General features: G+C 38.8%; 1 protein-coding gene across 15 annotated transcripts in view; it reads left to right on the top strand.

Moving 5' to 3' along the window:
- The window catches only part of LMBR1 (limb development membrane protein 1), a 211,748-nt gene that overhangs the window by 77,767 nt on the left and 111,207 nt on the right, over positions 1-22,774 (top strand). For all 15 annotated transcript variants that reach the window (XM_077997816.1, XM_077997809.1, XM_077997817.1 and 12 more), the window contains one exon: positions 9,031-9,134. In XM_077997816.1, coding sequence (XP_077853942.1) covers positions 9,031-9,134 — 104 coding nt within the window. The remainder of the gene's footprint in view (positions 1-9,030; positions 9,135-22,774) is intronic.

Here is a 22,774-nt window from a genome sequence, read left to right as displayed (position 1 = left end):
TTCTGGAGGCTGAAAGTCGATATCAGGGTGCCACTGCCCCCATGGTTAGCGTCTTGATGAGGACCCTATTCCTGGTTCACGGATGGTCGTCTCCTCGCATCCTTGCGTGGCTGAGAGCAGAGAGAGAGAAAGCAAACTCTCTTCTGTCTCCTCCAGAGATGGGCACCATCCCATCATGAGGATTGCCCCCTTGTGACCTAACTGCCCCGCACAGGCTCCCATCTCTAACGACCATCACTGAGGATTAGGGTTTCCATTATGAATTTGGGGGTGGGCACAGAAGCATTCAGTCTGTAACAGCAATATTAGGAGGTCAGCTCTCCTCAAATTAATCTGTAGATTCAACACCATGCCTGTCAAGATTCCAGCATGCTTTGTAGAAATCGACAAGCTGATGTAAAATTCAGATGCAAATTCTATGGATTTAGAATAGCCTAAACAACTTTGAAAGATAACAAAGTTAGAGGATTGACCATCTAACCTAAAGACTATTTTATTTTAAAGCTACAGTAATCAAGACTGTGTGGTGTGACTGGGCATGGAGGCTCATGCCTGTAATCCCAGCGCTTTGGGAGGCCGAGGCAGGCAGATCACTTGAGGTCAGAAATTCGAGACCAGCCTGTCCAACATGGTGAAGTCCCGTGTCTACTAAAAATACAAAAATTAGCTGGGTGTGGTGGCATGCGTCTGTAATCCCAGCTACTCAGGAGACTGAAGCAGAGGATCGCTTGAACCTGGGAGGTGAGGTTGCAGTGAGCCGAGACGTGCCCCTGCACTCCAGCCTGGATGATGGAGCAAGACTCTGTCTCAAAAAAAAAAAGAAGTGTTTGGTGCTAGCCTAAAGATAAACAGATCAAATCAGCGGAATAGACTTGTCGAGGAACAGATACATACATATAATGTCAGTTGATTTTTGACAAAGGTGCCAAGAGAATTTAGAGGGAAGATGATTTTTTTTTTTTAAACAAATGGTGCTAGAACAATTGTTTAATTAGAGGCAAAAAATGAACTTCGGTCCATGCCTGGCACTGTTAGCAAATTGTAACTCAAGGGATCATCGCTTAATGTAAATTCTAAAACTATAAAACTTGTAGAAGAAAACATAGGAGAAAGTCTTTGTGACATTGAACTGGGCCATAATTTCTTGGGTAGGATAGCAAAAGCACAATCCATAAAAGAAAAAAATTGATAAATTGGACTTCTAATAAATTTTGTTCTTTTAAAGATATTTTTCAGAGAATAAAGAGAGTCTACAGACTGGGAGAAAATATCGACAAATCACATACCTGATAAAGGAGTTGTATTCAGAGCATATAAAGAACTGGCCAAACTCAGTAATTAAAAAAAAAAAGAATGAAAAAATGGGCAACAGATTTGAAGAGACACTTAGCTAAAAAAGACATAAATGGATGGCAAATAAGCTCATGAACAGATGTCCACATCATTATTTGTTAGATAAATGCAAATTAAAATAGCAATAATATATTACTGTGCACCTGCCAGGAGGGTTAAAATAGTATTTTTAGTGAAAATGTGGATGAACTTGATCTCTGCTGGTGAGAGACTGTAAAATACAATCACTTTGGAAAACATTTTGGCAGTTTCTTAAAATGTTAAACATTTATCTACCATATGACCTATGTATTTCCCAAAAGAAATGATCCCATAGATCCACACAGACTTGTACATGAGCATTTATGACTGTTTTATTTTTAATATCTACAAATTGGGAACAACATGGATTGTTTGCAGGTGAATGGATGCAATCCAATAGCAATTCAATCTAATCTGAAAATAGTTGTGCTAGATAACAGGAGCCAGACAAAAACAGGAGTATATATCACACAATCCATTTGTATAATGTTCTAGAAAATCCATCTTTAGATTCTAAAGTGCAGAGTCAGTGGCTGACTGGGAATCAGAGGGAGGTGGGGAGTTGCAGGAGGCAGGGATTATAAACGGATATGAGAATTTGGAGGTGATGGATGTGTTTATGTTCATTAGCTTAATTGTGGTGATGGTGTCATTGGTGCATTCTCATGACAAAACTTATCAAATGGTATACTCCCTTTGTAGTTTATGTTATGTAGCTCCGTAAAGCTGTTAAAAATTAATATTATTTTTGTATACGTTACAATTTTCATTTTGCGCTGACAATGGATAATCTGAGACGACTTCTTTAGTTCAGCCTGTGACCTTTTTCCTGAGAGGGTCTTTTCCTGTTAACATTTAGCTGTATGGATTGTGATATTGTTTGTTTATGGAACTCATTTGTATTGATTACCCAGCACTGTAGCAGGCATTGGGAAATAAAAAATGAGGAGGAGAAATATATTCTTGCCTCATGGACCTTTGATCTAGAGATTTGTAACGATACATTTGCAAGCATCTCTAAAGAATATAAGAAATTTAGGGGCCAGGCGTGGTGGCCCATGCCTGTAATCCCAGCACTTTGGAAGGCTGAGGTGAGTGGATCACCTGAGGTCAGGGGTTCAAGACCAGCCTGGCCAACGTGGTGAGACCCTGTCTCCACTAAAAATACAAAAATTAGCCTGGCGCAGTGGCGCGTGCCTGTTATCCCAGCTACTCAGGAGGCTGAGGCAGGAGAATTGCTTGAACCCAGGAGGCGGAGGTTGCGGTGACCCGAGATTGTACCATTGCACTCCAGCTTGGGCAACAGAGTGAGACTGTCTTAAAAAAATGAAGTTTAGGAAATGGTGGAATTTATGTTGCCTAAAAATACAGCATATTAGAAGGAATAGCTGAGTTTTTTCTTGCTCTGGGACAAGGGCATGTTTCTGAGCCTGAAGTCCATTTGTAAAATGGAGGACCTTCCCTGTCATAAAATACTAAGGTGGCACCTGGCTGAGCAAGGTGGCTCACATCTGTAATCCCAGCACTTTGGGAGGCCGAGGTGAGTGGATCGCTTGAGCCCAGGAGTTTGAGACCAGACCGGACAACATGGCGAAACCTCATCTCTACAAAAAATACAAATATCAGCCTGGCATGGTGGCATGCGCCTATAGTCTCAACTACTTGGTGGGCTGAGGCAGGAGGATCACCTGAGCCTGGGAAGTCAAGGCTACAGTGAGCTATGATCACCACTGCACTGCAGCCTGGGTGACACAGTGAGACCCTGTCTCAGAAAAAAAGATAGCACCTTAACGTATCTAGAACAATGTCTGCTGTGTTACACACCTAACAATTACAGGCATACCTTGGAGATACTGCAAGTTTGGTTCCAGTGTACTGTAATGAAGCGAATGTGGCAATAAAGTGAGTCACACAATTTTTTTTGGTTTCTCAGAGCATGTAAAAATTATACTTACACTATAATGTCATTTATTAAGTGTGCAATAGCAATATGTGTACATGCCTTTATTGCTAAAAAATGGTAACAATTATCTGAGCCTTCAGTGACTTGTAATCTTTTTGCTGGTGGAGGTCTTGCCTTGGTTTTGCTAAAGGTTGCGTGACTATGGCAATTTCTTACAATAAGACAACAGTGTAGTTTGCCATATTGATCGACTCTTCCTTTCACAAAAGATTTCTCTGTAGCGTGTGATGCTGTTTGACAGCATTTTACTCACAGTAGAAGTTCTCTCAAAATTGGAGTCGATCCTCAAACCCTGTCCCTGTTTTGTCAACTAAGTTTATGATATTCTAAGTCCTTTATTGTCATTTCCTCAATGTTCACAGCATCTTCATCAGGGTAGATTCCATCTCAAGAAACCACTTTCTTTGCTCATCCCTAAGAAACAACTCCTCATTCATTAAAGTTTTATCATGAGATCGCAGCAATTCGGTCACATCTTCAGGATCCGCCTCTAATTCCAGTCCTCTTGCTATTTTTACCACATCTGCAAAGACTTTCTCCACTGACATCTCAAACCCATCAGTTCTTCCAAACTCCAGGTGAGGTTGATATTTTGACCTCCCATGCATCACAAATATTTTTTTTTTTTTTTTTTTTTGAGATGGAGTCTCGTTTTGTCGCCCAGGCTAGAGTGCAGTGGCGTGATCTCGGCTCACTGCAACCTCCGCCTCCTGGGCTCATGCCATTCTCGTGCCTCAGCCTCCCGAGCAGCTGGGACTCCAGGCGCCTGCCACCATGCCCGGCTAATTTTTTTGTATTTTTAGTAGAGACGGGGTTTCACCGTATTCGCCAGGATGGTCTCGATCTCCTGACCTCGTGATCCACCCGCCTCGGCCTCCCAAAGTGCTAGGATTACAGGCGTGAGCCACCGCGCCCAGCCCACAAATATTCTTAATGGCATCTAGAATAGTGCATCCTTTCCAGAAGGTTTTCAGTTTACTTTGCACAGTCTATCAGAGGACTCTGTAGCAGGTATAGCCTTACAGAATGTATCTTAAATAATATGACTTGAAAGTCAGAATTACCACTTGATCCGTGGGCTGCTGAATGGATGTTGTGTTAAGGCATGAAAATATTAATCTTCTTAAACATCTCCACCAGGGCTTTTTCGTCTCCATCAGCAGGCGCATTGTCAATGAGCAGTAGTATTTTGAAAATCTTTTTCTTTCTTTTTTTTTTTTTTTTTGAGTAGCAAGTCTTAACAGTAGGCTTAAACTATTTAGTAAACCGTGCTGTAAACAGATGTGCTGCCATCTGGGCAGGTTTGTTGTTCTTGTTTATAGAGCACAGGCAGAGCGGGCTTAGGGTAATTCTTAGGGTTTTAGGATTTTTGGAATGGTGACTGAGCACCAGCTTCAACTTCAGGTCACCTTCTGTATTCGCCCCTAACAAGTGAGTCAGCCTGTTGATTGAAGCTTTGAAGCCAGACATTGAACTTCTTTCTGGCTATGTAAGTCCTAGATGGCATCTTCTTCTGTTGTAAGACTGCTTTTGTCTACCTTGAAAATCTGTTGTTTCATGCGGCCACTTTCATTGATGGTCTTAGCCAGATCTTCTGGAGAACTTGCTGCAGCTTCTCCATTAGCACTTGCTGCTTCACCTAGCACTTTTATGTTATGGAGATGGCTTCTTTCCTTAAACCTCATGACCCAACCTCCGGTAGCTTCAAACTTTTCTTTTGGAGCTTCCTCACCTCCCTCAGCCTTTGTAGATGTGAAGAGTTACAGCCTTGCTCAGCCTGTGGCTTTAGGGAATGTTGTGGCTGGTATGATCTATCCAGAGCACAAAACCTTTCTCCATATCCGCAGTAAGGTTGTTTTGCTTTCTTGTCATTTGTGTGTTCACTGGAGTAGCACTTTAATTTCCTTTAAGAACTTTTCCTTTGCATTCACAACTTGGCTAACTGGAACAAGAGGGCTAGCTTTCAGCCTGTCTTGTTTTTTGACATGCCTTCCTCACTAAGCTTCTAGCTTTTGATTGAAAGTGAGAGATGTGCGACTCTTCCTTTCATTTGAACACTTAGGGGACATTATAGGATAATTACATGGACTAGTTTCAATATCATTGTGTCTCAGGGAATGGGGAGGCCCTAGGAGAAGGAGAGAGATGAGGGAACAGCCCATCGGGGGAGCAGTCAACACACACACAACATTTATTGATTAAGTTTTGCGTCTTCTATGGGCACAGTTTGCAGTGCCCCCAAACAATTAACATAGTAACATCAAAGATCACTGATCACAGATCATAACAAATGTAATAATAATGAAAAAGTTTGAAATATTGCAAAAATTACCAAAATATGACACGAGAAATGAAGTGAGCATCTGGTATTGGGAAAATGGCACTGATAGACTTGTTCACCGCAGGATTGCCACAAACCTTCACGCAGTATCTGCAAAGCACGGTAAAGCAACATGCAATCGGTTTTAGCTAGGTGTACCTGTAGTAGATAACTTTTTTTTTTTTTTTTTTGAGACAGTCTCGCTCTGTTGCCCAGGCTGGAGTGCAGTGGCGCGATCTCGGCTCACTGACCTCCGCCTGCTGGGTTCAACCAATTCTCCTGCCTCAGCCTCCTGAGTAGCTGGGACTACAGGCGCGTGCCACCATGCCCAGCTAATTTATTTATTTATTTATTTTTTATTTTTAGTAGGGACGGGGTTTCACCATGCTGGCCAGGCTGGTCTCAAACTCCTGACCTCATAATCTTCCCGCCTTGGCCTCCCAAAGTGCTGGGATTACAGGTGTGAGCCACCACACCTGGCCAGTAGATAACTTTTAAAAATGTTTTTTTTTTTTTAAAAGACTGTGAGATATTTAATTGGAATAAAACTATGTTGTGTAAAATGAGTATGATTCTTGACACACTGACCTTTATCTTTTATAACACAAATGATTTGAAATGGTCATGTCTTTCTTTCACCATGCCTAAATAAAGCAATAGATTAACAGCCATGGTTCTCTAGCCTACTAAAGAATAATAATTATGTAATTTACATAATACTAATTATTGTTATACCTCATATATCTGAAAGTAACTTACTTGGAAACCGTAAAGAAGAGAAAATGCTGTGAGCAGGCAAAGAGAGGCCAAAGACCATGCACTTTAGGTTATGAATTGGACCTGGAAGTTACAGCTTTGATCCAGGTCTATTTATTTAGACATAATTTTTAAAAGTTGCGTATACCTTTACCCATAAGCTGTTGGGGGCGGGAGAGATTGTTGCTGGACACATGCTCATTTCTAGTAAAACCAGGAGCCGATACACCTGGTAGAAAGAAGATGAAAGGGAAAACTAGCAAGTGAGCCTGGAGTCTCAGGAAGAACGGTGGTTTGGTGTGGGAGCTGATCTGGAGTCTCGGGAAGGACGGTGGTTTGGTGTGGGAGCTGATCTGGAGTCTCGGGAAGGACGGTGGTTTGGTGTGGGAGCTGATCTGGAGTCTCGGGAAGGACGGTGGTTTGGTGTGGGAGCTGCTCTGGAGTCTCGGGAAGGACGGTGGTTTGGTGTGGGAGCTGATCTGGAGTCTCGGGAAGGACGGTGGTTTGGTGTGGGAGCTGATCTGGAGTCTCGGGAAGGACGGTGGTTTGGTGTGGGAGCTGATCTGGAGTCTCGGGAAGGACGGTGGTTTGGTGTGGGAGCTGATCTGGAGTCTCGGGAAGGACGGTGGTTTGGTGTGGGAGCTGATCTGGAGTCTCGGGAAGGACGGTGGTTTGGTGTGGGAGCTGATCTGGAGTCTCAGGAAGGACGGTGGTTTGGTGTGGGAGCTGATAGCACTGTAACTAGTAGCCTCTGGTGCTGTAACTTAATAAAAGCAAAAATTCATTAAATGCTTATTTTATGACAGGCATTGTGCCAGTTGTCGTACGTGCATCATTTAATACTTACCAATGTCTATAGACCCGTCATTAGCCGTATTTTATAGATGAAGAACCTGTGATTTAGCAAAGTTGTCACATAGACGTGCAGCAGGATGTGAACCCAGGTCTGCCTGGAACTCAATTGTGCGCATGCAGCCATCATTCTATATGTTCTTCCAGTAATTAGCACAATAAAAGAATTGACTCTAATTATACTCTTTTTGAATAAAGAAAACAGAATGTTTGGCTTTTTTTTTAAAGACTGGAAAGTATAAAATTATTTAAATTTTTAAAAATTTTAAATAGTTCAAATTGCAGTTTTTCCACTAAAAGATGTTAAGATATTGTTTGTAAAACATTTTACTTTCTACAAAGATAAATGTACATTGTAAATTTGTTAAATCTATGTAGATTTTTGAATAAGAAACTGTGAGTTGATTTTATTATATTACCTTGTCTACTAAAGGAAGTGATGTTAAATTTATGTAGATTTTTGAATAAGAAACTGTGAGTTGATTTTATTATATTACCTTGTCTGCTAAAGGAAGTGAGTCTCCCAGCTGACCCATATTAAGTGCTAAATTAATGTGTTTGTTTATACTCTATGCTATTCCAAAGGGCATCAGGACAGTTACAAGCCTTTATGTTTATTCATAACTGCAGTAGTTAGGGACAGCTCTGCTCCCTGTGCTCACTGCCAGCTCAGAGGTAGTCTCTGCGTGCGAATCTCCAGATGAGCAACTCTGAGAGCAGAGGTGTTGTGTTTGTTCGTCACCGGATCTCCAGTGCTTTTAGCACTGCTTGGAAATAAAGGTGTTGAAAAAGCATTAGTTGGCTACTTTCAAAAACATTGAATTATAATTGCAAACAGTCCATTGAATTTATCCTTGACATAAATTTTATCTTTGACTCTTGATTTTATAAACTTTTGTAATGATTATCACCATCATTTTGAAACTCAGTTTTAAATTTTATTTTTTTATGATCTGACATGTTGGGCAAATACCCTCCCAATGACATACCTAACAGGGCTCTGTCTTTTACTAAATCTGTTCTTATTATTTTACTTGCCATTTTGTGCCAACAAGGAAAAGGTCACTTGAGATTGCCAGTCTCTGACTTTTTCTTTCCCACTTGGAATTGTTTACCAAAATTTCTGTGATGTAGTGATTTTTTAAAATCCCAGGAATTAAGAGTCAGCTTTGCCACTTGCAGGCTCTACAGCTGTGGCAAGTTGCACAGCCTGCTCCTCTTCTGTCATATTGGGGCAGTAATGCTACCTGCCTCGTGGGATTGCTGTGGCGAGTAAATGAGTTTGGATAATATCTGTAAATCACTTAGAATAGTGCTTGGCACATAAGGGCTCAATAAATGCTAATTATTATTTTTAGGGTTTTTATGAGGCTTAAATTAAATGGGATTATGCATGTAAAATGTTCTGTAGAGTATCTGGCATTTATTAAGGGCTCAATAAATGCTAGTGGCTCTAATTTAAATATTCCGGTGCCTATATGTCTAAAGAGGCTGTGCCTTGGGATCTCTGCACACGTCATATTTTTACTGAATTTATTTTACGGCATGGAAGAAAACATTAGTTTCTATACTGACTTTTCCCAATAGGTACAAATTACGATGTTAAAAAAATTTAAATATATACATACTATATTTATTTTATGATTTCTAAGTTTAGATCATTTGTTACTTTTTGTTTTTACTATTTAAAAGTATAGATCTTGATTAATACCACAATTTCAGTATCTAACCTGTTTTTCTTCTTTTCTTGTTACTCTTTTTATAGGTTTGTGGAATCTTGCTTCCCTTTTTTCCAACCTTTGTTTATTTGTATTGATGCCCTTTGCCTTTTTCTTTCTGGAATCAGAAGGCTTTGCTGGCCTGAAAAAGGTAAGTGAATCTAGTATTGGAATTAAATTGGTTAAGTGAGGAATTAAATATCATTCACGTTGAACTAGAAGAAGCAGACTTAAATTATTTAAATGGAATATACAAAGTTAAATGAATAATAATATTAACAACATGGTGTTAACAGTAACAGCGATTCTGCATAATGAATTATGGTGCGTGTCCACGAGAGGCGTCTTTTAGACCTGGGAGTACTTTTACAGTATGCATCCATTTAGTGTAACGGACAAACCTGATATAATAGCTTTTATTCTTTCCTTAGGGTATCTTATTTAGGTGACAGTAAAGTGTTATTTCCATGGGCTCCCCTTTCTGTTGTCTATCTGTTATTCCATACGTTAACAGTCTGCAGCTGAAAACTGACAGCTGATTTCACATTTAGTAAATGTACAAGGATCAGAGGGAACGACTCTGGCAGTCAAACCTGACATTAAGAAAACTGGCTTTTATATACTGGAATTTAAAAAATCATGATGTATTCTTAAGACTGGCAATTAAAATTTAGTCAATGTCTGGGTGCAGTGGCTCACACCTATAATCCCAGCACTTTGGGAGGCTGAGGCAGGAGGGTCGCTTGAGGCCAGTACTTCGAGACCAGTTTGGGCAACATAGTGCGACCCTGTCTGTACTAAAAATAAAAAAATTAACTGGGTGTGGTGATGGGTACCTGTGGTCCCAGCTCCTCGGGAGGCTAAGGTGGGAGGATTGCTTGAGCCTGCAGGTTGAAGCTGTGGTGTGAGCTGTGATCACGTCACTGCACTCCAGCCTGTCTCAGAAACAAACAGAAACCAAGAATGAACAACAAGAAGAAAGGAGGTCATCGTAGACTCTTGAGAAGGCAATTTCTGTAGAATTTTGGAACCATAACTTTTGATGGATATTCATTCATTCAACAGAGAATGAATTTCATCGAGAATTCAGAGTTTTATTAACCAGTTCCTTAAGTAGCAGTTATTATGCTATTTATAGGAGCTTGCTGGGGACACAGATGAAAAGATGGGGCTCCTGCCTTCAAGGGTCGGACAGTGGGAGAAATGAGAGATGCAAACAAATAAGATGCAGTTTGAAGCCCTTTTATATAATGAAGTCCTATGGGAAACCCTGAAAGGAACGGATATCTTGATTTTCCTGGGGAATTGACCAGGCTTCACAGGGGAAGTCAACCTGGACTTGAGCTGGTACTTGAAGGATGATCAGAGGTTTACTAGAGTGTGGCATTCCAGGCTTGAGCAAAGGCCCAGAGCTCTGACAGAATGGAGGGAATGACCGGTACTTAGATACTGGAGAATGGTGAGAGATGAGGGTGCACAAGCCGCTTGCCAGGGTTGAATTCTGGAGGCCTGGAGTCCTCTGTCTGGTCATTTGAGTTTTATGATGTAGGCAACAGAGAAGCCAGAATAGGATTTTTGAAAATTTTTTTCACCTACCATTTGAGTATATTTAGAGATAAATATGCATTTTAGACTTTGTGCAGATCACAAAGGAAAGGAGTACAAAGGAGTACATGCCCCACACGGTGCAGAACACTGTTCTGTAGATCACGGCGCCAAATCAGTCCTGCACCTGACTCTGTGACGTTGCCTGCCGATGTTTGCTTTCCATAAGCCAAGTTCTTCCCTCTTCCTGACACCACCTCTTGTGTAATAGTCCCACATACAAAAAGCAAATGATAAAGCTCGGTGTGAACTATGTTTTCATATTTGACATTATAAGCAGTATCTATCTACCTAATTTATACTTTTATAAAAATCTAGTTGAATAGATTGTTATTTACGATAACAGGGTATAATATGGACAAACTCTTTGCCTCCAAGTTATTTTCTTCCCTTCTTGTGAATTAACCAATTAGGAAAGGGACTTGGCTAAATCTGTTTGAAGAATTAGCAACAATCTCCAGAATTAAAAAAGAAAAAATGACAAAAAATTCCAGTGACACGTCACTTTTCTCCTGTTCCCCCTTATAGACTTAAGGTCAAAGGGAGAATCAGCGAGGAGGGATCCTAGAAGGTAATTAGAGATATTTCACACCTACGATTGTACAGCACTTATTTCCTTTATTTAAAAAAAAAATTTAGTCTTTTTATACATGATTAATATTCTTTTCTTAGCACATCTTTGACCATGTTAGTTGCCTAAAAATCACTTGAGAGTCACCAGCTGTGTTTCATGACCTCAAATGGGACAGAAATATTGAATGACTGTAGGATACAGGCAACTACGAATCCAATTAATTCCCAAACACAGCAGAAGACTTAAAAAGAGAGCAATGAGGTGGAGCACTGGATAACTGCCATTCGTCCGACTTGGGAAGTTGTAATAGGTGCTACAGAAAACCAAATTAAAGAATTTGGTGGTTAATGCCATTAAAGGAAGGAGGGAGATGGAATTGTTGCTTGAAGGTAGGGGAGGAAGAATCATTTTAAAGTTGGAGAGTCTGACTGTATTGAGGAAGAGAGACCAGCGGAAGATGGTGAAGCTACAACCCTGAGAAAATTTGGCATCAGTCAGACTGCCTGGGCAGGTGATTTCATCTAAACCGCAGGGTTGCTTTCTGTAAAAACGGGTGTAATAATGATATTTACTTTATTGTCTTATTTTGGTGATTAAATGAGATGTGATTATTTATGTAATGCACATAGCCCAGGACTTCACTTAGTAAATATTAGCTATTATTAAATTACCTTTATCTTCGAGGTAGTCTTTAAATGCATTTGACTAATAAGTATTCTGTAAAATATCACTAATCACTAATAAGTATGCTAGAATACTTATTATCACTAAGTATTCTATAAAATATGGGCCTCAGAAAGCAAGCAACTGAATATAGTACAGTCATCTTTTATTACTCACAAATTATTATCTCAGGTAGTTTTAAAATATGTTTCCCGTTTTGAAATGGCATGTACTGAAGTAGAATAACAGCTTGAGCATTACAGCTAGCATACTTTGAAACAAAGTTGTTTGAAGATAAGATGTGTTCTAGATCCTAGTAGAAACGTTTAGAAAGTTTTAAAATTAAGCTAATCAAGGCATGTCATTTTAAAATATTCATATTTTTCAGTTTTAAAATCAATCACATGAAAGTTGGAAAGGTTATTAATATTGTGTCGTTAAGTCTAAATGTGTTAAGTATACATTTGAGCCCGTTCATGTTGTATATTTCTGTAGTCTAGAATCATTTGTTAATTACCTGTGTAAGTTCTAAATAACATTTTTTAAGATATATGGTTCTTTACACAGTACTTACTAGAATTAACTTTGCTGCTTTATTGAAATTAATATGATTGATCACAGTCATTCAAATGTTTAACATATTTGGCTAATAAGTATGTATATTTATGTATATTCCTTTAAAACTGCTTGCTCATCGATTACATTTGACGCATGTAGTTTCTGAAGTGATCCTGAAGAGAGGCTAGAAACCTTTGTAATTGGTAGATTCAGCACACTAATTTGAGCAATGACAAACTTGTAATATGGTTAAGTAAAATTTCCTTTTTTTTCCTGTGGCCACCCTCCTGGTGCTGTTTTACTGTGTCTAAGTCTGGTGTATCCCTAAATGGCATATGGCCCCACTCTACTCCCGTGGATTCCCCTGGGCAATCGATGTTCAAACAGCTTCTTGCATATTGTGCCGAGATGCGGAAATTGGCCACTGGCCATGGGCGGATGCAGAGCTTGAATTGAAAATCAAATTAAGCAGAATTCTCTGCTTAGTTTTTAATTAAACCACTATGTTAATTCAAACAGGACATATTAGGCCTGGGGGGTTGACTATGTCCTTTTAAGGGCCTTAAATAGCTTTGCTTCTCTCTTCTTACGGTGGTGGCGGTGTGTGTTTCTATTTTATTAGGACCATCTCCTTGCTATTCCCTTACTTTATAATTCTCAAGTGTAAAAGGGTAGAAATGGTTTTGATAAAGTAAAACTTTTTTTTAGTAAGCAGCTAACTTTTATCTTGGAATTTAGATTTATTGTTAGCAGTTAAATGTTTACCAAATGTAGATTATTTTGCTGTCACCTATGTGTATTGTATTGAGCTTTAGGTATGTTCATAGGTATTTGAAAGTGATTCTGTTTACATCTTAATTTTTCAACTCTGATGAAAAGGTTCCGTTTGGTGATTTTTGTTTTGTTTTGTAGTAAACCTACTTTTTCTGCAGTATGTGGATCTTAGGGCTCAGGGAACATCTTAGGGCAGACATTACTGCTGTACTTAGCATACCTCAGTTTGACTGTATGATTTGTCTCCCTCCTCCACTCCAGAAAAGACCTCCAGGTTGTCTGTATTAATATCAGAGATACTTTCTGATTTTGTAATGAACTCTTCAAGGTATAACCTCTGGCCAGTGTTTAAATGGTAGTTAGGAATATATTTGTTTCACCTTATATCTTAGCATCTTATTTTGAATTAAAATGTTAGGAGGAAAAAAAATTCAATGACTTAATGAAAGTGGGAGAAAATATCTCCATAGGATTGTTACGTAAATTTTATGACAGATTAATTCATAAACCCAAGATTTTCCTGGGAGTAAATTTCTGTCGTACTTCACTTTAATGCCTATCTTTGATTTGAAGTCATAGCATAAAATGTAACATAAGCAACATCCTGACCAATTATCCAAACCATCCAGACATCCCCGAATGGCCAGAGCATAGCACACGGTCTGTAGGATTAAGAGGTTAACTCCTGTAACTTCAAACAAAGTGCTTGATAATAAAAGCAAAAAGTACAAAATTTTAGGTAACTTCCTTTCTTAATTAATTAGACTGACCAGGTGGAAGCGAAGAGTTCTGTGCTGGTGCTTGGAATGTCTATAAAGCTGAGCAACATGACAGCACAATAGAGGAGGAACAAAGATTTTTTTAATATGTTTCTATCCTGTGTCACAGTTTGAAATTGTCCTGGTTTATGTCCCTTTTGGCAAACTTACATAAAAGTGACCTTGTACTGTATTTTATGACCAGATGACTTTTTCCCCCCAGTGGCTAATTTGTATCAGGCCTCCATCCTAAAGAGACACAGAGTGAGTAGGAAGTCCAGCCTCTGTCTCCACGAGCTTTCATTGCATTCTTTCATTATTTTTGCTCGTTTTTTGCCACTGATGATCCATAAATTGTTGGAAATGAGTGATTAAGGAAGTGCTGCTTAGTGTTAGTGGCACATGCGCATATTTGGCCTGGTTCTGGTGGGTGAGAGGAAATCACAGACAAAAGGGAAGCCCCTGCTGGGAACCCTGCAAGGAAATTTAACTTGGGTCATGTTTTGATCTTAGTGTTTATTACAGAAAATGAAGCCATATCTCACTAACTATTGTTATGTGTTAATTTGATTTTCCCAACACCTTCAAGAAAAGAAATCATAGAGCAATTTATTAATAGAAATCCTCTACCATCCCCCAATTGAGAGCACTAGTTTTTACCTTAGAAATGGTTGTGGATCAGAATGATTCCTTTGAAAATACTCTCTTTTGATAATGCTGTGATACTTAAGCTTCCTGTTGGAATTGTTCTACTGTAAAGGTGTGGTTAAACCATGTAAAGTGAGCATTTGAAACATCAAATCTGGGCATATGGGAACTCAGAAAGAAATAGGAAAGTGTTATTTTGAGGAAAGGAGTAAATACATTTATTTCATTTAAAAATCGTTTGCGTTTATAAAAATTTTGAATTGAAAATCATTTAGTTCAGGAAATTACATTAATTTTGTCACTGTTCTTAATACAATTGGATCTAGCAGGGCACTAAGTTATGGCTTTAATTATAGTGTCTGTTACTGTTAAGTAACAGGTTTTTTAAAGACATCACTCAGTTTCCATATACATTGTGATGGTATACTTTGAATTGAACCCTTACATTGTACGTTCATCTTTGCCTCTCATTATCACAAAATGATAAATTTCTGTATTTAAAGGCTAGATTATCTCTTTATTTGCATAACAGTGGCAAAAAATACGAACTTTGGAATTCAGAATACCTGGACTTCAATCTTCACTCTTCTTACTGACTGTAACTTGGGGCATATTTCATTGTGTCCACATTTATAAAATGAGTCTAACAGTGTCTGTCTACCAGGGTTGCTGAGGGATTTAGTAGCCTCACCTAAAAGGTTGGTAAAGTACCCAAGACACATTTTAAGTAGCAGTTATTATTAGGTGCTTAAATGTACCAACTACGTTGAAGCTGATGATGAAACATCAGGAAAACTTGTGTAGGATTACTTTTTATATCTAACAGCAAAGTGACATGAGAAATTACATTGGTATTGACATATTCAGCTTTTATTTTTTTTTGAAATAGGCTCTGTTTTAGAACTGTATAGCTTGTAAAAAATAGGTATTATGTTTAATAGATAACTAAACTTCAAACCCTTTTATATGATGATTAAATTACTAACTAATGTCCCATAATGTTTGATAGTTTAGGCCTCTGTTAAATGAAGAAAAGCTTTGGCAGAGAGGAAATAGAAAGTCACCAAGTACAGATTTTAAAGTAATTATACTTTAAATTAAACTGGTCGTAATACTTCCAATACTCATGAAACAGTTTTATAGAAATAGTCATTGTTAATTAGAGTATCTTTTCTAAAAGTTTTTGCGGGGAATAGAAAACTACCCACCTTTGGTTGGAATAAACTTTATTTGAAAGTAAAATTAAATGTCGGATTTAGTGCTACTAGAGAGCTTCTTAAGTCATTAGGTTACCACAGACCTGCAGGATAAGAGCTCACCAGAGAGACTAGAGGTTGAATTGTTACAATCTTAGATTTATTTGGCCCTTAAGCTCATATTTATTCATCTATAAAATCATTTATTCAGCGGGTCACAATGTTAATCTTTGATCTATGAAATGTTTGCCAATATATAGCTGAACCTTGGTACATTAATTTACAGTTCATTTATTTGTCATTTAATATAGAAGTTGTGTATTTGTACACATCGAAGGCAGTAAGATTGTTTGACATTAGGTAATATTTTAGCCTGTGACAAATCTACTTTTCTTTAAAACGTAAGTCACTAACATGATATGACTTAAATATTTATTGATTTGCACATTTTCCGTTAAAGAAAGGAAATTCTCATCTAGAAAGACAAGGTTGTATTGTTCTGAAGTGATTGAATTCTAAAGCAACCGAAACATTAAAAAATATATATGTGAATGTATCTTCTTTTAGGGATTAAAAATAAGATCAGCAGGCAAAAACTGAAAAAATGAGGACACACTAACGGTAGACAAAGTTAGGATTCAGTATATTGAAATGATCAGTTTTATGGAAAACATTTCTTCTATTTGTAGCACAGAGGAAGAAGTTTTAAGTTGTTTTATAATACTAGATTTATTTATTTATTTATTTTTAGAAATGGAGTCTCGCTCTGTCGCCCAGGCTGGAGTGCAATGGCAAGATCTTGGCTCACTGCACCTCCCTCTCCTGGGTTCAAGTGATTCTCCTGTCTCAGCCTCCCAAGTAGCTGGGATTACAGACACTCGCCATCACACCTGGCTAATTTTTGTATTTTTAGTAGAGATGTGGTTTCACCATTTTGGCCAAGCTGCCCTCGAATTCCTGACCTCAGGTGATCTGCCTGCCTTGGCCGCCCAAAGTGCTGGGATTACAGGCGTGAGCCACCGCACCCAGCCAATTTATACCAAATGATTCTCAGATCTCCTAGAAATTACAGAAGGGTTTCTGCAGTTTCATTCTGTAAAGATACCTCATACTATTTCTTATTTTTTAAAATAAAAATATTTTATATTTATGAGTATTTTGTATTTTTTTCTTTAAAACAAGATATGTTGAGAGCCTGTGAATGTGGGGTTTGATGAGTACGCCAGGTATTAATAGAGGTCAGGGGAGCATGCCCATGATTTCAGTGCTTGACTCAGCTGAACCGGACAAGCCGTAGGCATGGTTTTGAGCTGTTTTCTATTTAAAAAAATTCCTAGTCACAGATTGCTTAACTAATGCCTATAATGGATAATTGGTTAAATATCATAAATAAAAGGTACACCGATGTTTAAATACGAGGTAATGAAGAGCATACTACTAGTAACAATACAGATAGTAAAGGTCTGTCCACGTTAATCTTCACTAGATCCTGTATTTGGCTGATCAATTTTTTTTTTTTTTCTTTTTAAGAAATGGGGTTTTGGCCGGGCGCGGTGGCTCAAGCCTGTAATCCTAGCACTTTGGGAGGCCGAGACGGGCGGATCACGAGGTCAGGAGATCGAGACCATCCTGGCTAACACGGTGAAACCCCCTCTCTACTAAAAAAATACAAAAAACTAGCCGGGCGTGGTGGCGGCGCCTGTAGTCCCAGCTACTCGGGAGGCTGAGGCAGGAGAATGGCGTGAACCCGGGAGGCGGAGCTTGCAGTGAGCTGAGATCCGGCCACTGCACTCCAGCCTGGGCGACACAGCGAGACTCTGTCTCAAAAAAAAAAAAAAAGAAATGGGGTTTTGCTTTGTTGCTCAGGCTGGTCTCCAACTCTTGGCCTCAAGCAGTCCGCCCACCTTGACTTCCCAAAGTGCTGGGATTACAGGCTTGAGCTACTGTACCCAGCCTTATGAAAACTATTGTATAGCACATCAGGATGGCCCTAAAACCTTAAAATTAATGCCACACAGAGAAAATGGAGTACGAGGCCAGGTGTGGTGGCTCACACCTATAATCCCAGCACTTCGCAGGGGCCAAGGCAGGTGGATTAGCTGAGGTCAGTTTGAGACCAGCGTGGGCAACATGGTGGGACACTGTCTCTACTAAATATACAAAAATTAGCCGGGTGTGGTGGCAGGCATCTGTAATCCCAGCTACTCAGGAGGCTGAGGCAGGAGAATCACTTGAACCTGGGCGGTGGAGGTTGCAGTGAGCTGAGATCGCGCTGTTGCGCTCCAACCTGGGAGAGAGAGCGAGACTCCGTCTCTAAAAAATAAAAGAAAAAAAAGATCCAGTTATATCTACTTTGACTTTATTTATTGAAAATAGACAACTTAGACATGGAATGTTACTTACTGAGAAATATTTATCAGTTATTGGGAAATAACTCCTTGAAATGTTTTCTTATTTCAACATGTAGAAATAACATGAAAATTATAACAAATAAATCAGGGTTTTAGAAGTTCAACAGATTATAGTTTCAAAAATATTGTAAGTTGTCATGCAAAGAGAAATTTTAGTCTGTGTATTTTCTACATCAGGCTTTATTTGAGCCTGATTATATAATGTTTGTTGTCACCTCATGAGTTTTTTTTTTTTTTTTTTTAACGTAGTTGGTTTAAAGGAAGTTAAACAGCACATCCTATTGTTTAAATAGGACCTTGTCAAAAATATAACTATATAACAAGCAGCCTGTCTTATTAATATTAAGTACATAGATAAGTTCTCAAGAAAGCCAGAAAAATCTCTGAGTATTTGAAGAACAACAAACAGGAACAACAAAACCCCAAGAGTAAGTGAATAAGCCAGGCCATAGTTTCCTCAGCAGGGGAGGGAGGGTGGTCACCAAGTAACGTGGGACCTTTAGTTTGGAAAAAATGAGGTTAGAGGCACACAGAGACCAGGAGTCAGAACTGAGGCCCAGTAAGAAGTGCTCAGGCAAAGGGCGGATTTTAAAGCGTGCACACACCTTGCCCATTGGCAGAGGATGACTGTCAGCCTTAGCTCTGGGCAGAAGAAAATCTTCTCTGCGAGCTCATCCGTAGGCGTTGACTTCCCAAGAGTTTGCGGCTCTATATTACTATAGATACCTGTATTGTTGGAAAATCCTAAGCCAAGAAAATGGCATTAAAGTTGATTAAAAAGTTATGCATAATTTAATCATTTTAATAAACTATATATATCATAAATTTTGATTAGCAGGGGGTATATATAAAGATATAATTAAGGCTCATTTTAGAAAGTTGATTTATTATAATTTAAGATTCATAATATATACATTTGACTTGGTCCTATTTAACCATGTCACATGCTGTCTAGTTTTCTTTAATTGTGTGAGAAAACTCAGGACTTGATAACAAACATTATATAAGCAGGCCTAAACAAAACCTGATTTTGTTTTCTGCTAGCTTTTCTACATATTTACACTTAAACTAAACTCTTTCTTAGTAATTTGATAGTTGGTTTTGCTCTTCAAGTGTTATCATTCCTTCAAAGCTGGGGTGAATAATGTAGTCCATTCTATTTTGGCTACTTTGTCCTTGAGTTTTGCAAAGATCTAATATTTTCATCTATCTGTAGCTAATTTTGTGAGGTGGTTAAAAAGAAAAAATCTAAGTTATTTTCTCTCTGTATTACTATTCAGTTATTCTAGAACAATTTATACAATAATGTTACCCTTACCTATTATTTCTTCACATTAAATTCTTACCTCTAATTAGATGTATTTTTGAGCTTTTTGACTATAAGCTTGTAGCACTGGGCATCACTGCTAACCTTTTTCTTCTTTTTTCCCTCCCCTCCCTCCCTCCTTCCTTCCTTCCCTCCTGGCGTCCCTCCTTCTCTCCCTCCTTCGCAGCCTCCCTCCTTCCCTCCCTGCCTCCCTCCCTCCCTGCCTCCCATCTATACCTTTCCCTGGACATTTTCCCATAGATTTGATCCCATCTATTTGCTGTCTTTTAGGAACTTCTCAATGTCACTAGTCTGCTGGTGGTGCTTCTGTCCTCTGGCGTAATTAAATCATTCAGTTAGCATTTTTTGATGGCTTATTGCATGCTAGGTACTGTTGCTAGTGTTAGGGACATGTAGATTGGTGATTTATTGTATATTTCTCCCTTCTTTTATGGTAAAAAGTGCGTGTGTGACCCATCATCTTGAACTCATGACTCCTCTTCTACCTGTTCGCTTTACTGACCTTTTTTCTGGAACATAGTAGTAATTCAGTCCTGTATTAACTTTTTTGCATTCTCTGGCCTTGTTTCCACCTCTGGGAAGATTCATTGTCTCTGCTTGAATCTGCTCAGCTTTATTCTAGAGATATGGAGCCCGGGTCTTTTCTTCTGTCCTTTGCTCTGTAGCAAACAGAGCAAAGCTTTGTAGTTGTTTTAGTCTCTCCCGACCCTAAGGTTCTGTTTAAGGAAGATTTTTTCCAAGGTAGTGTTCAGAAACTCATTCTCAAGGTTGCAAGATGATTCCTATAAGTTTGCAAGCCACTGCTGAATACATCCGTATGTCAGGATTCTTAGTGTTTACCTCTCCTGTGTCTTACGTGGCTTGCATGAAGCATATTACACTGATGGTTTTGGTTAATTTTCCTGTTTACCTTGCTTTCTGTTGGGTTTTCATTAATATTCTAATTTTTACAATTTTATAGAATGCCAGTTAACCCCAAATCATATTTTAGGTTTTTTTTTGTTTGTTTGTTTTTGTTTTTATGTTTTTTGAGACAGAGTCTTGCCCTGTCTGCCAGGCTGGAGTGCAGTGGCGTGATCTTGGCTCATTGTAGCCTCTGCCTCCTGGGTTCAAGTGATTCTCCCGCGTCAGCCTCCCGAGTAGCTGGGATTACAGGCGCACACCACTGCACCTGGCCCCAAATCATATTTTGTATCATTCCAAAGTACCTCAACATTTGTACTTGGATTATTGTTTTACTATAATTAGTGTGTACTTATATTTTATGTCCTTCTTAAACAGTTCATCTTGTGTACATACATTTTTCTGGTGTCAGGAAAAATTGTCTAAGACTTGGAAATGGGCAAAAGAGATGCAGGTGTCTGTTAGTGGAGTCCTGGGCATTGTGTGATAGATCCTGGGGATTACCGGGTCCTAGAGGGGTATGTGCCTTTGACTGACTTTCCACTGCCTGGGCCCTTTTACCTTTAGATAGTGGATTTTATCTAATAGAGAGCCAATTGACTTCCCACTGTATAAAAAGATAACCCCAACATTTCATTTTATTTTCCCATAGGATATTATGCAGTTTCGCAAATCAATTTTAGGATTTCTGATGATCTGTACTCCTCAGGTTCTCCTTTGACCTGACTTTAACAGAATTAAAACCATGTGACTCTGCTACTGAAGGACATTAGGGACAGACAGAAGCAGGGTGCTGGGAAGACAGCTGTAGTCAGCAGGCAGCGGTAGCATTGGCTTTGGGCTGAAGTAGTGAACGTGAGTACTGGTGATGTGAGAGTTCAGGTTAATGCTTATAAAGGTCCACCAACGTACAAGACGCCCTCCAGAATTAGTCCTGCCCGCCTCCATCCACTCTAGATCCATTCACTAAATTCAGTATCATCAGAGGCAGGAGATGATAAGGAGAACAAGCAGGACAAGAATTCTTAAATACGGAGATGAACGGAGAATTCAAAGACGAATAAACGTTTGAGAAAAGCCAAAACCATGAGAGGCCCCAAACTCAGTGTATTACTCAGAGAGTTGGTAGGCAAAAAAGATTTCAAGGAGACTTTTAATATATTATCTAGAGGATTTTCTTTAACAGAAAAACTTAAGGATATCTAGTCCTCAGTATTGCCAGAAATGCTGAGTCATTCTACACCATGCAGAGCTGGTTACCACTTTTAGAAGCAAGCTGCTATTATAGTGTGATACTGTAAAAACAAACAAACAAACAAACCCAAAATAACAAAAAGTAAACAGAATACAACAAGAAGAGTGAGAATTACGAAGGTATTAACTGACAAAAAAAGACTTTCATTTCTGAAGCAGATTCTACACATAGACTTTGATGATGAAGTTGATGAGCTGACGTGGCCTGATCTCTTACACCATTGAAGGAGCTGTCTTCTTTCTTTCCTGTTATGGGTAAGAGCAGTATCTAGAGTGGATAGGAATGTTTTCATGCAGTACCTGCACACGTCCTAATGAACCTGCATAGCGGTAAATAAAACTAGAAAGTCAAGCTTAACTGAATTTAAAAATAGATTATTCAAATAAAAAAATTTAACAAGGACACTGAGTACAGGATTAATATATTTTTAAAAAATCAATAAATACCAGCAACAAACTGAAAATCTAATTATAATAGCGAGACAGCCTAAGGTATGTTGAAATAAATCTAACAAATGATATTTAAAGCCTTTATGGAAACAATAATGGAAACAAAAAATCTTATTGAAAGATGTTGGCTGGGCACAGTCACTCATGCCATCCCAGCACTTTGGGAGGCTGAGGTGGGAGAATCGCAGGAGGCCAGGAGTTCGAGACTAGTCTGGGCAACATAGCGAGGCCCCGTCTCTATAAAATAAAATTAAAAAAAAAATTAACTGAGCCTGGTTGGTGCATGCCTATAGTCCCAGCTTCTCGGGAGGCTAAGGTGGGAGGATTGTTTGAGCCCAGGAGTTCGAAGCTGCAGTGAGCCGTGATTATACCACTGCACTTCACTCTTGGTGATAAAGGAAGACCCTGTCTCAAAACAAGAAAGATATTAAAGAAAACCTACATAAATTGATAGATATTCTGTGTTCATAATATTTAGAGTTTTTGCAATTCTGATAAAAATTCTGCAAAGTTTTCTTATAGAATGTGACAAGCAGGTAGTAAAAATTTAATGGAAGTGCAGAAAGCCAAGAATAGCCAGAGCAATTTTGAAGAACTGGGTGATGGAACTTACTCTATCAAATATTACAACATAGGCAAAGAAACTAAATAGACAACCAAACTCTATCCA

The sequence above is a fragment of the Macaca mulatta genome, chromosome 3 (genome assembly GCF_049350105.2).
Source record: "Macaca mulatta isolate MMU2019108-1 chromosome 3, T2T-MMU8v2.0, whole genome shotgun sequence".
Classification (NCBI taxonomy): Eukaryota; Metazoa; Chordata; class Mammalia; order Primates; family Cercopithecidae; genus Macaca; species Macaca mulatta.
The sequence above is the reverse complement of the archived record's forward strand: the minus strand, read 5'-3'. Positions and strand labels throughout refer to the sequence as shown.